Source organism: Erpetoichthys calabaricus, chromosome 8, assembly GCF_900747795.2.
Source record: "Erpetoichthys calabaricus chromosome 8, fErpCal1.3, whole genome shotgun sequence".
In the NCBI taxonomy this organism is placed as follows: domain Eukaryota; kingdom Metazoa; phylum Chordata; class Cladistia; order Polypteriformes; family Polypteridae; genus Erpetoichthys; species Erpetoichthys calabaricus.
Window position 1 is genome coordinate 71,255,237 of NC_041401.2, and position 16,146 is coordinate 71,271,382.

The 16,146-nt window shown below is 38.9% G+C and overlaps 1 protein-coding gene across 1 annotated transcript in view; it reads left to right on the plus strand.

Annotated features, from left to right (window-relative positions):
• The first annotated feature begins 323 nt into the window (after positions 1-323).
• Positions 324-16,146, plus strand: part of zswim7 (zinc finger, SWIM-type containing 7) — a 68,004-nt gene continuing 52,181 nt past the window's right edge. Inside the window, exons 1-2 of the mRNA XM_028806771.2 lie at positions 324-459; positions 5,737-5,823. Coding sequence (XP_028662604.1) covers positions 5,748-5,823 — 76 coding nt within the window. The 5' untranslated portion in view covers positions 324-459; positions 5,737-5,747. The remainder of the gene's footprint in view (positions 460-5,736; positions 5,824-16,146) is intronic.

Genomic DNA, 16,146 nt, shown 5'->3' on the forward strand with positions numbered 1-16,146 from the left:
GATTGAATGTATTAATCCCCTTATATGGCGTATACCTCGGTTACTAGTAAAATTCGAACTGTAATTGTATAGTGTCGGTTATTTTCAGTTTTATTATCTTTGTGTCTGGTGAAAATGAAAAAAAAAACTCACTGTTAAACATTTCTGCTCTGTAACCCTTCTGCTACCTAGAAAATACATGCCTAACCGTATAAAGCGGAAGTCTAGGGGACAACACTTTGGCAGAAGCAATGGGAAATGTTGTTTTTTTGCGAAGGGAAGAAACTACCGTTAGGCAGCTTCGTTTAGTGGAAAACCACATTTACCAGAATGCACCGCGGCGAACTAAAGTCCTCTAGTGATTGGCGCTCAAATCGAAGTTGTTTTCCAGGTTGAGTGGCATCGGAGCCTCCGTTTACAGAAGTGCTGCGGGTCGTGAATGCGTTTCAATCTTCCTTACACCCTGCATCCCTGTTAACGGTAAATTAAATGAGAGTAAATTGTTTATTGATATGTCAGTCTTGCTTAGGCCACTCAGAACTGCTACGTGTCTTTGCCGTAGTCGTGACAGAGGCGATGCCAGAAATTGCTTAGGGGGCAGGAAACAATTGGCTGGGCAAACCGTAAGCCGACCAGCGATTCCCAAACTCAGTCCTGGGGACTCCATGTGGCTGCACGTTTTTATTTCAACCACATTCAGTGATAGTAATTGATAGTAATTACCACGCAGTGAAGAATTCAGATATAGTGCGCCCTAACACGTCAGAGATTTTCTCAGTCATGCTGTTAGCTGTCATATTGTTTGTATCCACAAGCCCAAAAGCTTGCACTTTGTGTAATAACAGGATTGCTGTTACAATGAATAGCATAATCCATGTGAAAAACCGGATGTTCAGCCAGTTACATTACGTCTGCCAAAGCTACTTTAACTCAAAATAAATGAATCATGGGTTGACCCCTTTTGCAATATGATTGTAATATACTGCTCTAATTACGTTAGGAAAACCAAACACTGCTGCATGTTGGCTTTTTATGTTGGCAAAAACAACTTATGTTTTATGTATGTATGCCCACACCATACGAAAACTGAAAATAACAATTCATTGGTCAGTTAATGGCTTTAAGCAGAGCAGGCATGATGGGAGTGATGCTTGGTTGAGATATTACTGACCTATCGGTCAGTTCCCAGAGAGGTGACAATAGGTAGCCAGTATTATCTGAGGAATACACAAAAAAAGGTCTTCAGTGCAAATATGCAGCATTGTCCCTCTTAAAAGGTAACTAAAACAGTTTCTGTACACATCATATTCAGCACTTTTAAGGTTTAATATGTTTGTCAAGTCAATGCACATTATAATAACAGCTTGGTGATGTGAATTATTATATGCCTGAGTCTTCATTTAGCTGGTTTGACTGCATTTTCCTACATGATGAAAGGTGTCATCATTTCACAGTTTCTCTGAAATGCTGTGTACTGATAAGACAGAGCATAACATAGCAATAGTGTGACTTTACCTGCACATTTCAAAATGATTCACTTATGATTTTTTAGTATTTAATCAACATTGACGGCAGTGTCTTTTAAGCAGGTGCAAAATAATTCTTCATGATTTAGGTTGGCCAGGCTTCTCAGTTTGGGCTCATGGACTACCCATTTTCCCTTGTAACTTCATCCCTGACTCATGGTATATAATACAAAGGAAATGTGACTGTTAAAGTGGGGTGTTTTGTAGCAGGCTCTTGAAACTCTCCACAGCCAAATTGAATTCAGTACAGGTTCATGTGGGCGTAGAATCTATATAGGCAGAAAGGAGTTGCCCTGAGCATTATTATTTGCCTTTTGGTTACCAAAGGTGGCATGGGGTGTAATTGTACATATATACATCCTCATATCTTCTTAATTCAATTGAGGTTTGCAGGTGCTGGAGCCTATTCAGGTGGCACTAGGTGCAAGTCCATCATAGGAACCACACTGACACTCATGTTCACATAGTAACCAGTTTGGAATCCCCAGTTCACCAAACCTGAAAGTCTTGGAGATGTGGAAGGAAGAGCCATATATGCACGCAGAGGAGATGCAGACTTTGCAAAGACAAAACGCAAGATGTCATGGAATAACACTGTAATTTTAGTGTTTTTCAAAAATACTCCTATGGCTGCAGGTTTTTGTTAAAAGTTGTTTTACGACCAGAGAGCTGTTTTAGATCTAATTGACCTCAGTGTGAACATGCTGATCCCCAAATACATATCAGGGCCAGTAGTCTCCAGCTTTCCATGACCCTGCCAGGATAAGTGGGTTAGAAGAATGGATGGATGAACAATCACATTGTTTAATTAGCTGGCCTGTTTTCTTCTGTTACTCTTCATTTAGAAAAGAGCAGTTATGTGAGAATTACATTTATACAAAATTTAGAAATTTTAGTGCTTTTGCCATAGTTGTTGATTCTTAACTCTCTTTTGCCATTATCCTGTTAATACATTTTCCGTACTGTAGAGTTAGCTCCTTAATTGTATCCTAATAATAGCATTTACCAGTGAGGGAAGTAGACACCAGGGCAGCTGACATTGTATGCTAAATAGCTGTAGCTCCATTAGTTGCGGACCTACTGGCATGGTCATTAGTAAATAATGGCTTAAAATGGTCAAAAGCCCTTGAAAGAGGAATGAAGATCATAATGATAATAATGGAAATTTTGAAAACCAAGTGGAAAGAAACACAAAACTACGTCCATCTAAGATACATACTGTAAATGCTTGCTACATTCCAATAAAATTTGGCAAACCCAGTTTTGAAATTTTTGCTTCTGCGCCTTTCATTTTTCTGTGTTGTTTGTCCTACCGACTACAAGTGTTTTTGCACATACCTAGCTGGATCTTTGTCATCGTCTGCTATTGGTGGCATAGTCAGTGGAATTAATTTCTGTTTATGTTTAAATACTTGTTTTATACCTTTTCTTCTTTTCAACTATTTTCAAATACCATTCCAAGTATCCTCTTCGTGTATTAATGGTTTTGTTTTTAACTATTTAATACAACTTTGACAAATCTAGCATACGTTTTGGCATATGTTCCTTCCAAAAAATTATCTTGGAGCTTTGGCATCAGACAGCCTTGTTAAAATGTGGAAACAGTGAGCCATGTAAAGTGTAGTAGTTATATCATGCTATGTGTTCTATAGTGGCAAATGCATAAGTGTCACTATAACACAAGAAAACTGCAGTCTTGAACTGCCCAGGCATTGCAGTCTTTCATGGCAGGCACTAAACGATCTTAAATAAATTTAAGAAGTCTAGTAAACCACTACATACTTCTTTAGTACTTTTTTTTTAAATTTATTACATTCACTCTGTATCTCAATTCCAGTTTTTTCACTCATGAAGCAGATGTGATCATTTCAGAGCAGTATGTACAGCAAAAGAAAGCATTGAAACAGGACTTTTCAGTTAGGATTTAGACCACTTTCATATGTGGTAAAAAATCCCAAACAGATTTGTGCAACTTGAATGTGACCTGAGTTTGAATGGTGGAATTAGGAATTTTCTGGAAATTTACAGACGATGGTACACTAATTTTACATCAGCATTCTTCATATTTCAGAGTGGAAAAGATGGATTATAATAGGAATTTAGTGTGCCAATGGAAAGAAAGTAAGGTGGTGGACCTAATAAACATTTGTTGTGCCTGTCACCAGCCAAATACCATTGCTACGTGTTCTCAAATTGAAATGGCGCATATTTTTTGGAGGGAGTCTTGATATAAGTGGTGGCTCTGAGGCTAAGGATCTGCGCTGGTATCCCGAAGGTTGCCGGTTCGAATCCCCGTCACTGCCAAAAGAGATCCTGCTCTGCTGGGCCCTTGAGCAAGGCCCTTAACCTGTAATTGCTCCAGGGGCGCTGTACAATGGCTGACCCTGCGCTCTGACCCAAGGGGTATGCGAAAACTACCAAATTCCTAATACAAGAAATTGTATAAGGCGAAATAAAGAACAAAAAAAAAAACAAAAAAAACCATCTCCCACAACCACTGTTTTTTCATCAGACCCCTCCACATTTCATACTCTGTCATGTTCACGGTTTTCTCCAAACAAAGGTGACAGTAATAAATTTGCTCAAGCTGGTAATTGCAACATTTCATTATCTATTTCTCTTACTAGTATTAAGCAGCACAATAGCCAGCATTCCCTTTGTGTTTATAATAGTCTATTAGGTCACATCTCTTTGACAAATTTGATTTTGTTAAATTTGCATGTGTTGGGCACAATCATGTTAGAGGTACACACTGATATTGTATTTCAATTGCGTTCAGACTAATTTGAACATTCAAATAAAAAATAGGTTATGATCCAGAAATTAGAATTGTGTTATTTCTCTCTGCAGCATGAACATGGCCTAACACAACATATCACAAGTTCTCACAAGAACATTTTTTAAGCCCCTTCAGAGCTCATTATTTCACATCTTGTTTTTGTTGTTTTTCTTATAGTGGAATAGCAGACGTTTATCTAGAAAAAATAATGCAGGTGATATGCAGTCTTGTGTAATTGTTAATGATTTTTTCTTTTTTTGTTAATATTAATCTTAGTTTGCTCCAAGTAAATACAGCATAGAAGATGTTAAATATATTTTAATATAACTTCCAGTAAAAAGATTTTAAAAAGTGTTCAATCATTGCTACAAGCGATCCTGTGTATCACTGAAACAATGAAAATGTGTAATCATAAACCAGACTAAAACTCCAGCCCTCAACATGCAGTGCTTCTAGTTTATAATAAAAATAAATGATCTGGATAGGAATGTTAAAAAACAATCTGGGTAAGTTTACAGCTGATACAAATCTAGGTGGATTGGCAGATAATCTAGAATCTGTTGGAATATTACAGGGTATTTGGATAGCATACAGGCTTGAGCAGATTTGGGGCCAATTAATTTTAATGTAAGTATGTAATGTAAGTGAAAGATACTACACATTAAGAAAGTAAAAACGTTAGATCTGAATACTCAGTAGGAGGTCTGAAACTTAGAAGTACTGCTTATGAGAAGGTCTTGTCACTTTCAACTTCCAGACAGTGTTCAGAAGCCATTAAGAAGGCTGAAAGAATATTGGGTTATATAGAGTAGCACAATGTGTAGAGCAAATTAGAAGGAGGTTATACTTCTGCTTTATAATGCACTAATAAGTCCTCACCTGTAGTACTGCATGTAGTTTTGGTGTCTGACCTACAAAAAAGACATCACAGTGCTAGAAAAAGTCCAGAGAAGAGCAACTAGGCTGTTTCTAGGGCTAAAGGATGAGTTATGAGAAAACTATTTAGGCAAACAGAAATGAAGAGGTGACATGTTTGAATTGTTTAAAATTATGAAAGAAATTAGTACAGTATATCCAGGCTGTTTAACAGGAACATTGGGACATGCTTGAAATCTTGTTAAAGGTAAAGTTTGCACTAGTTAAGATTTTCTCCAGACTAAGAACCAAAGACATGGTATAAGTTACCAAGTAATGTGGTAGACATTCAGAGACATTTAAAACTTGACTCAATGTTATTTTGGAGGAATTTGGTGGATAGGAGTGGTGAGCTTTGCTGGGCTGAATGGCCAGTTCTCATCAGCAATTGAGAGCTAAACACAGAAATCTGAAGAGAACAGGTAACTTTATTGCAGGAATGCATGTAATTCTTCAAGAGCTAATTTAAAATTGCCTTACACTAGATATGAGCGCTGTAATTAATATGTTGACTAAATTCATTGCTTAATTTCCCAGGGACACAGAAAATGACTTTAGTCTTACCAGCAGTAGCCAAGGAGATACTTGGAGATGTTAAGAAAGCATATGAGGAAACATCAAAAAGTAAGTAATCAGTCAGCTTTAAGAGTAATTGTTTTCTCTCTGTGTTGAGGTAAACAAGAAACTGTTCACTTTCATATCAGCCTGTCTTTTCCACTTAAGCAAATTTCTAAAATTTGTATTGCCGTTTTTTAGGTTAATGATTTAATATTTTATTATTAAGAAATTAAAAGACCGGTGTAGCTTTGAAGTGCAAAGAACCATTACGTAACACAGTTACTATAATCATAAAGCAGTGATGGGAAACTGAAATTATTCCTAAAAACTGTGGGTGTGTGTTCCAGAATGACGTAATCCACTTCTTGCTTATGCAGTTCATTTCACACTTGTCCAGATCTGCTTGGAAAGCTTGCCTAAGTAAAAAAAAAAAAAAAAAAAACACACACAGAATAAAATAAATTCACTAAGTTGCAGTGTACTTGAAGGTGTCCAATAAAAATCTTATCCTAGAGTTGAACAGAGTCATGTTGCCTTATTACCAGTTTTAACTTAATATTATGAAACCCAACTCAGTCCAATTTGGTGTTGCAGAGGGCTAAAGCGTATCCCGATAACTTTAGATAAAGAGTAGAAGTAGCCCTGGAGCCTCATTCATAAAACTTTGCATGATTTTGAGCTTGAAAATATGAGTTAGGCAAAAAACAGCAAAATGCATACACCAAAAAAAAAATCAGATTTATAAAACCTAGCAAACTTCTGTGCAATTTACCCTTTATAAATCACAATCATCTTGTAAATATGAGTTTGTGAACGTGCCACAAACCCCACCAGGTTCTACCCTGAAACATCCGTCCATCCATCCATTATCCAACCCGCTATATCCTAACTACAGGGTCACGGGGGTCTGCTGGAGCCAATTCCAGCCAACACAGGGCACAAGGCAGGAAACAAACCCCAGGCAGGGCACCAACCTACCGTAGAGCACACACACCTACACACTAGGGACAATTTAGAATCGCCAGTGCACCTAACCTTCATGTCTTTGGACTGTGGGAGGAAACCGGAGTACCCGGAGGAAACCCACTCAGACACAGGGAGAACATGCAAACTCCATGTAGGGAGGACCCAGGAAGCGAACCCGGTTCTCCTAACTGTGAGGCAGCAGCGCTACCCACTGCGCCACCGCACTGCCCACCCTGAAACAATCATCTGTAAACCATGCTAATCAACCTCATACATATGCAATCATGATGGTACAGGTCTTCTTTGGCTGGTAGAGCAGCCTCTTATATGATGCATCCAGTAGGGGGAGATAGAAGTAAGTCCAGGCATTTTCCAACCCGCTATAGAAGTTCTCATCTCTTAAGTTAGAGGCATACAGTTTATTTAGTGACGTAAGTGCTGGTGTAAGCAAAAAGCACCAATATGTTGAATGGTTTAGGTTTATTTGTCATATATAGGTTAACACAGGGTCAACATTACAATGAAATGTGTATGATGAGAAAAACAAGTCACTCAGCCTAGATCCAATAAAGCTAAAAATAATTAAAAAATTGAAAAAAAAAATTACAAGTTAAAAATAGACTAGCCATATAAAATAAAATATGTACATTTTAAAAGAAGTTATAGAGCAATATGAGTTGAATGAGCAGCAAGTACAAATGACAGTTATTGCACAGATAATGTTTTATAAGTACAGATGCATATTCCATAAAGTGCAGATGCATGTTCCAGTCAGTATTCAGAGTGTGTGCAGGTACAGTTTGTGTGTGAGTAGTGCAATGTAGATGTAATGCAATGTAGGTGTAATGTAAGTGTTCAGGTGTTGCTGTTGAGGAGTCGAATGGCCTGGTGGTAAAAACTGTTCTTAAGTCTTGTAGTCTGAGCAGCCAGACTCCTGTATCGTCTGCCAGACGGTAACAAGGAGTACAGCTGGCGTGCTGGATGGCTGTGGTCCTTTATGATGCTGCTTGTCTTACGCAAGCACCGATGTAGGTAAATGTCTTCAATGGCAGGGAGACTCTTGCCCGTGATGTGCTCTGCTGCCTTTACCACTCTCTGTAGTGATTTCCGGCTGCTGGCAGAGCAGCTCCCATATCAGATGGTATGCAGCCCGTCAGCAGACTCTCGACCACACTCCTGTAAAAGTTTGAGGTGATGTTGGCATTCGTGCCAAACTTCCTCAGCCTCCTCAGGAAGTAGAGCCGCTGGCGAGCTTTCCTGACCACAGTGTCTATGCGAAGGGTCCACGAAAGATCCTCGGTGATGTTTACTCTGAGGAACTTGAAGCTGTTAACCTTTCAACTTCTACGCCGCTGATGTAGATGGCCTGGTGTTCTCTGCCATGCCGTTTCCGATAGTCCACGATCATCTCCTTGGTTTTGCTGACGTTAAGAGACAAGTTGTTATCCAGACACCAATTACTCAATGCCAGCACCTCCTCTCTGCAGGCCGTCTCATCGTTGTCAGTGATAAGGCCTATGATGGTTGTGTTGTCCGCAAACTTGATGATGGTGTTTGTGCTGTGTTTTGCAACACAGTTGTGGGTGAACAAGGAATACAAGGGGGCTAAGCACACAGCCCTGCGGCACTCCTGTGTTTAAAATGAGTGATGAGGATGTGTGATTGCAGACTCTCACCACCTGGGGCCTGTTTGTGAGGAAAGAGAAAATCCATTTGCAGATGGTCGTCAAGCTTCAAGACAAGTTTTGAGGAGATGATGGTGTTGAATGCCGAGCTGTAATCTATGAACAGCATTCTTACAAATGTATTTCCTCTTTCCAGGTGGGTGAGGGCAGTGTTTATTGTTAGTGCAATGGCATCCTCTGTAGATCTGTTTGCTCTGTAAGTAAATTGGAGAGGATATAGCGTGTCAGGGAGGGAGGAGCAGATGTAACCTTTGACCAGTCGCTCGAAGCACTTCATAATGACTGATGTCAGTGCAACCAGGCGATAGTCATTCAGACAGGAGACCACTGGTTTCTTTGGGACAGGAATGATGGTGGATGCCTTGAAGGAAGTGGGGACCACCGACTGCCTCAGGGAGAGATTGAAGATGTTGGTGAACACACCTGCTAGCTAGTCAGCACATGCCCTGAGGGCATGGCCAGGGATGCCATCTGGTCCTGGAGCTTTGCGAGGATTGACATTTTTGAAGGACCTTATCACGTCAGACGTTTCAAGGATCAGATTGACAGACTCAATGCCCCCTTGAGAATATAGCACCTGTTCTTTGTTGGCTGCATCAAAACAAGCATAGAAGGTGTTGAGCTCGCCTGCAAGAGATGTAGTGGGCTGAACACTGACTGTGTTTTTCTTTTTATAGTCAGTGATGCAGCACAGTCCATTCCACAGGCGCTTGGTGTCAGAGCTGTGGTAGTTTGACTCCACTTTGTCCCTGTAGTCCCGTTTGGCCTTCTTGATGGATTTCCAGAGGTCGTATCTGGCTGCTTGTATTGCTGTATTGTATTGCTGCTGCTATAGGTGCCATGAGCTCCAGCTGCACCATGCCTGAAAAGAAGAAGGAAAAAGTTCTGATTGATGGTGACCAAGTGTATTGCTAGTTACCAGCAGAGTGTGCATGTAACAGGAAGAGGAAAAACATATTTACGCTCTCTAAATTCGATCTGGATATGGCAGTTGTAATTAGAGATGGATTTTTTTTTAACAGTCAAAAAAAGAAGTTTCATTCTCCCTAGGTGCCCTTATTGAATTATGATTTTATTAAAATGGTCCCGATTACATTAGGAGAACCAGAAACTGCTGCAAATTGCCTTTTTATGTTAGCAAAAACATATTACGCTTTAGGTATGTGCACCCCCCACCATGAAGAATCTGGATGTAGCACTTTGTTGGTCGGTTAAAGGTTTTTAGCACAGCTAGCATGAAGGAGTGAAGCCTGGCTCAGAAATTCCTGACCTGTCTGCTAGCCAGGTAGTCGAAAGAAAAAAAAACACAACAAAGATCTTTAGTGCAAATTCACAGCAGTGGCTCTCTCAAAAAGTAACTAAATTATACTCTGTACATCATATTTCTTTTTATTTATTTATTTTATCAAGAAAAGTTTTATCAAGAAATTCCCCAGTTTCTCCAAAATGTTGTCTACGAATGAGTCAGAGTTGCTGTACATATATGGATGTTCCCCCATCAAGTTTTCTTTTATGAATCCCAACGTTTGTGTGGGAAGTTAGTTATTAACATTTTAAATCTCTTTTTGTATGTGTGCAAACTTTATAAATCAGGGCCCTGGATAGAGTGCTAGCCCACCACAGTGTTTGTAAGGCACAACTCCAAAAGATGCAAACAATAAAATGTTCTTTTCCTACTCCAAAAATATAGCAGTGAGATGATCAAATCTAAATTGTTCTAATTTTACAAAGTGTCCCTTGTTAGGAACTTGTGTTCCATCTAGGTTTGGTCCTTCCACAAAATAAGTTACCATTTGTTTCTAAGAATGTATTGCAAAATTGGGTTACAAAAATAAATGTACCTGTCACATGCAAATGAAGCACCCAGGTGTTCTTTGAAAGTCCTTGGCAAGAGCAGACACTGTGACTCTAACCTTACAGAAAAGTGGATATCACTTTGTGACCTGGGGCCTGGGGGTATAAACAGTGCGTACGGCAGTTTCCATGCTCACTACAAGATGCATAAAAACTAAACTTGGCATAAAGCCATGCACATTTTCATGGCAGCCTCACACAATGCGTACACACATTTATGTTCGGTTTTGGGTCCTCCCCTTGCGTACGCACATTTCTGCATGGTTTTACAAACTGGGTCACCCAGCATCAAAGCAGTGCTACTGTTTCTGTGGTCTAATTTTCATTTTTATATTCACATTTATGATGCGGTTTTATCAAATACACTGAAATTAATTGCATATCATTTACAAATTTAATTCACTTGATTGTAATGTTTCTGTAACAATATAATGGTGCACAGAATGGCTAAACTGTTTCAACTATCATGGCGGCTGTACAGTTGTAAGAAAACATTGCAAAGGAAAAATTAGAAGAGAGCACATATTTATAGATGATGATGACTGGCTTCTAAAGCTAGTTATTTCAATTTCCAAGAGCTATCCTGTTTGAGCTCTGTGTTGAACTGGCGCTGGCTTTAAAGGCAGACTTTGAGGAGTTGTGCTCTACCTACTTCTTTGCAAGTTCTGTCCACTCTTGGGTTTTTAGCTACAGGAGCTTTTAAATATGAACTTGCTGACCAATCCGGTATTTTATAAACATCACCATCACCAAGTTGCACCATGCCAACTGTATAGAATGGTGTTACCCACTTGTCATTCAGGTAAATAAGATTTCCTTACACTGTGGTTGAACTAGCAAACATAAAAGCACAATTCGCAGCAGCGTCTGGTTTTCCAAATGTAATCGGAGCAGTCTGCTGCACACATTGCTATTGCAACGACGCCGGACAAGTTACATCAGCCGGGGTGAATCACCAAAAGAATGAGCAGACATTACATCATATATAGTTGGAAAACCCATAAAAACGGCAGCGCCGTAGTGAGTCACCTCAAAGTAAAGAGCAGAGAATCGGTCCATTGTGGCACTCAGTGCCGTTGCTATGCTATAAAGGCACCTTAAGAGAATGAATTTGCTTATGTAAATAGTTAGCATTTCCACTTTATTAAGGTTCTGCTCTATAGTTCACTGAAAGTACGTCACAGTGTGCAAGTATGTACCTGAACAGATGTGCTGTGATTAACCTGACCCACCAAATGATCAGCCAGATTGGACAGCATTACAGCTTCGTTTGAATGTAATTAGCCGAATGTAAAAACAGGTAATCAGATGCAGCATTTATTTTTTATACAATTCATTTAATTTGTGGTCAATATCGCATAGTACAGCCCTTATATTCCTTAGTTCATTGCCCACATCTCTTACAGCATCCACTGTTGCATTTTGTGACTCCAGAACAGTCTATCAGCATAGTCAGATGGCCTCTCAGTGGTTTCCGAGGCAGAGGTGTATGCAGTACCGCCGCTCCCTATACGCAGAGTACGCAGTCTGCGTAGGGCACCAACTCCCAGGGGGGCACCATCCCAGCTGCTCAAAAAAATCGTTTTTATATATTATAATAATAAATTAATATTAATAATATACATATACAAATAAACAAAAATATAAACGTATATATTGCATTTTATGGTGAACGCAGAGTAGGCTAAGCACATGTGATGACGCGCGCGCCCTCACCTCTGTTACGGCTGCCTATTTGGCCAAAAATGATAATAATTGAACAATATGCCTGGTCCTGGAAAGCCAAGTTCAAGGGATGTCAAAAGAGACTTTACAGAAACACTGCACTGAGGTAGAGAAAACATTGACTGCAGTGGAAAAAGGAGGTTCTGATATTGATGGTCAAGAGCTAGCTCAAGAAATCATAAACCTTCCACAGTTGCCACCACTCACAACAGCTCTGGAGATGCTATCATTTCTCCATGACAACCACCTACAAGAGTTGTACCCAAATCTCTGGATTGCTCTGCGCATAGCAGTGAAGCTCCCTGTAACTGTTGCCTCTGCTGAGCGAAGTTTTTCTAAAATGAAGCTCATCAAAACGTACTTGCGCTCATCTATGGCACAAGAGCGCATGAGTGGTCTGGCAATTGTCAGCATCAACTCTGAATTAGCAAAGGCTTTATCATATGAAGAGCTCATTTACGACTTTGCCTCAAGAAAAAGCAGAAGTGTGCCTTTGTAAATTTTGAACTTTGGAAAGCTCCAGCAGATGACAGTGTTTTTTATTTCAGTTTATTTTATTTATTATAAATGTTTTATTTAAAGTGTAATTTTAGTTTGTATTTTTTGCTGTAGAGCTAGAATTGTAATTTATAAATGATACAATTTATTTATGTATTTACTTTTATTTGAATAAAGTTCTATTTTGGCCCCTATAGTAGGTGTTTTTTTATTATTTTATTTTTACTTCCATAATATTTGGGGGAGGGGGCACAAAAGTAAATTTCTGCTTAGGGCACCCATTTGGCCAGCAGCGGCCCTGGGTGTATGTTTAGGCAGCACCCGAAGTTGTACTTGGCACAGCAGCAGCATCACTGCCTGACATTTGCATGGGGGTCAGTTTTTGTAATATTGTCTGAAACAGAATAAACACACTGGGCTGCGACTCACCTTTTCATGTTGACTGTGATATCTGACCACTTCTTTTTTTTCTATCGGGAACTGTGCGACTTTTGAACTTGAACTTTCAAGTGTCTCCACCATGATTTTGTTTCTTATACCACTGCGTAAGCTAACAAATAGTAATTTCACATTCACTGAAATTCTTCTTTTCTTGTGCTTTTTCCATTTATTTTATAAACCAAACACTGAATGGAAGGTGATATTTATTTTGATTTGTATATTAAAATATGTGAAATTCTGGGATTAGTCTGTGTGGGGCTGTAAGCACGTGTGTTGACAAAGATTAATGCATCTGGATTTTTTTGTGTGTATGTACATTTCTACCTTTGTTCATACTCCATGTTTTAGTGTGAATTCTATGCACTGCATTATACATGAGGCCCCTGGGGAGTACCTTCTGACATTTTTTAGTGCATGTGAATGTCACATTATAATTGTTAAAATAAATCCTTCATTAAGTACAAGATTGTTTTCCTCTGTATCTTTTTTCATATTAGGAGAGGCTATTTCATCTTTCTGAGTAGTCTTTTCTGTACTTTTCTTTTTGGTCATTTATTTTTTAAATTTGTCCTTCTACCCTGTGGCCTCCACATTCCTTTCAAATCACTTACAGGGACCTTTCTTTAAATTTTTTCAGTCTTCTTTACAACTTTTCCTCTTTTGTAGCCTTAACTGCTCATCCCCATACTTAAGACACACCTTTACCATATTTAGCTCACAGTGCACACCCACCAGCTTGCTTCCCTCTACTGTTCCTTAGAGTGCTCTCTGATAGCCTTCCAACTGCCTGCTATAGCGATGCCTTACTTTGTTGTTTTTTTTTTTACTTTCAGTCTCCAGTTTTAGAATCTCAGCAGTCCAGGAGAGCTTTTCATGTTGCTGTCCCATAGGCTCTGTTCAATTACTGCTCTGCAGACATTTCTTGCACACATCCTTGTGCCGGTGTCACCATCCGAACTAAAAAGCACGCCAGTTCCCAGTTGGTGCTCTGTTTTCATCCATAATACCTGCCCCTTGGCATCTTTGGTGCTGCTTTTCATCGAGAGCAGGTTGATGCAGCTTCTCTGCACCTGTCCCCCCCATCCATGATGTTTTGAGCAGCTCTATTTACATATCTCTTGTCAGCACTCGGTTCTTGTTGCACCCTGCCTTATTGAGATTTTTTTCTGGATCATTGCAGTGTGTTATGACGATACACACGTGACCAACTAATTAAACTAAGGTGTTTGCTTGAATGTTTAACTGTACCATTTAGAGAAAAAAATGGTGATTTTTCACATGTGAAAATTGTTTTAAAACAATAATTCAGATTAAATGATTTAGTTGAAAAAATTGCCCAGGCCTACAATATCATTTGTTCAAAAATGTACAACGAAATTCTTACAGTTGACAAAAACAATACAAGCAAAAGACACGGCTTTAGAACACCTCGGTTTTTCCAGTTTTTCTTCAAATTTAATCAGCTGAAATGCAATGAATAAACTAAAATGGTGAAAATGTAAGCAGCAAACTGCCAGAGGTTTAAATTTGAAGTTTAGGTTAGCAAAAACTGAAAAAAAGGAAGTTTCAGAATATTATAAAATGGGCCTTCTTCAGGGAACAACTAATAGATTATAACCTACAGATGGTATGCAGCAATTAAAATAAATTAAGCCTTGCAAGTTGAAGAAAACAATTTGAACAGGTGTCCCGACTTCTGGTGATTACTTAAGAAATCCTCCGTCTGTCTTAAAACAGAGTTGGAACAGACTGTGTTGCTACACCCTCTGAAGTACTACTTGGACAATATTACACTGTTGAAAGTTATAAGTTCGAGTCATAATGGCAAGAAAACAGCAATTAGCAAATAAAATGAAAGGGAGCATTATTACCCTTAGAAGTGTAGGCCTTTCATGTAGAGAAAGTGCAAAAAAAATCAAAAGTGTGAGTGAATACAGTATACTATGGAACATTCCAAAGGCAATTGGAAACTGGAAGAAACTGATAGGAAGAGATCTGCAGACTCAAAGTCACAACCTGAGCATCACCAGCTTTGTGCGGTGGACGCCTCACAGCACAACAGTTTCAAGCACACCATAACAGTGGTCGAAAAAAGCAACTGTTAGTTTCGACTGTGAAGAGGAGACTTTGTTCTGCAGATTTGACAAGGCAAGTGGCAGTAGGAAAGCCATTCTTTAACACTAGAATCCCTGAATCTTATATTTTTTGTTGTCCCTGACCTCCTTAAATTTTCCTGACTTACGGCAAGAAGCTCGAAGCTTTTGTTTAACAAATGTGTGGTTTAGCAGAACACAACTTGCCTTTCCCCCCCCCCCCCCATTCAGCCAGCCTGACGTCTGTGTTGAAGTGTTTATCTTGCGATGCGTTTGCAAGGAATTAAATAGGTAATGAAATACCATGATTTGAAATACATACATTTCATGTGTACTCTCTCTGTGTCTACAAAGATCTGTGTAAATATAGAAAGAGAGAGGAAATGCGATGCAAGAAATGCTTAACACACAGCTAAAACAGAAAATGGTTTCATATGTTATAATAATAACAATATACAGTAATTTTAACGTGAAGTGTAGGATGTGTGAAGACTGAAGCCCAAATATCCAATGCACATTTTCACAAAAGGTGTAACAAAACAAGTATGCTTTTATCTAACACTAAAATCTAAGAAACAAATTGCTCAAGTGACATGTTGCTGAAGCCCAACGATCAGTTGATACAAAGTAAAAGATGTTCGCATACGTGTGTGTTTGCGTGTTTCATTTTCAACCAGTTGTAACATTGGTAACACTGCTCATTCATAGATGGCGCTGAGGATAGACTACCTCTTAGTTACCTTGAGGAAAGAGGTTTGAATCTTCTGCCGTCTCTGCATTTAGCCCTTTGAGTAGTGAGCTGCTATTATTATTAATAACATATAACAAAAACATACATTTGATGTGAGTCTGTAACATCCTGTGTAAATTTATGATACTTTTAAAAGTTAGCACTGAGGGAATAAAAGCAGACGCATAATCGCAGCTCAATCATTTCTTCTTGGTTTCTTGTTGAGCAAACAGACACAACAGTGTCTATGGTGGATATTACATTTCCTTGCACACGGATATTCACATCAATATGTTATTTGAAAGATTCTTTTATTCAAGAATCCAAGAATAAAACTGAACAAAAAAATCATTCAAATTCAGTTTTATTCAAGAATCCAAGAATAAAACTGAATAAA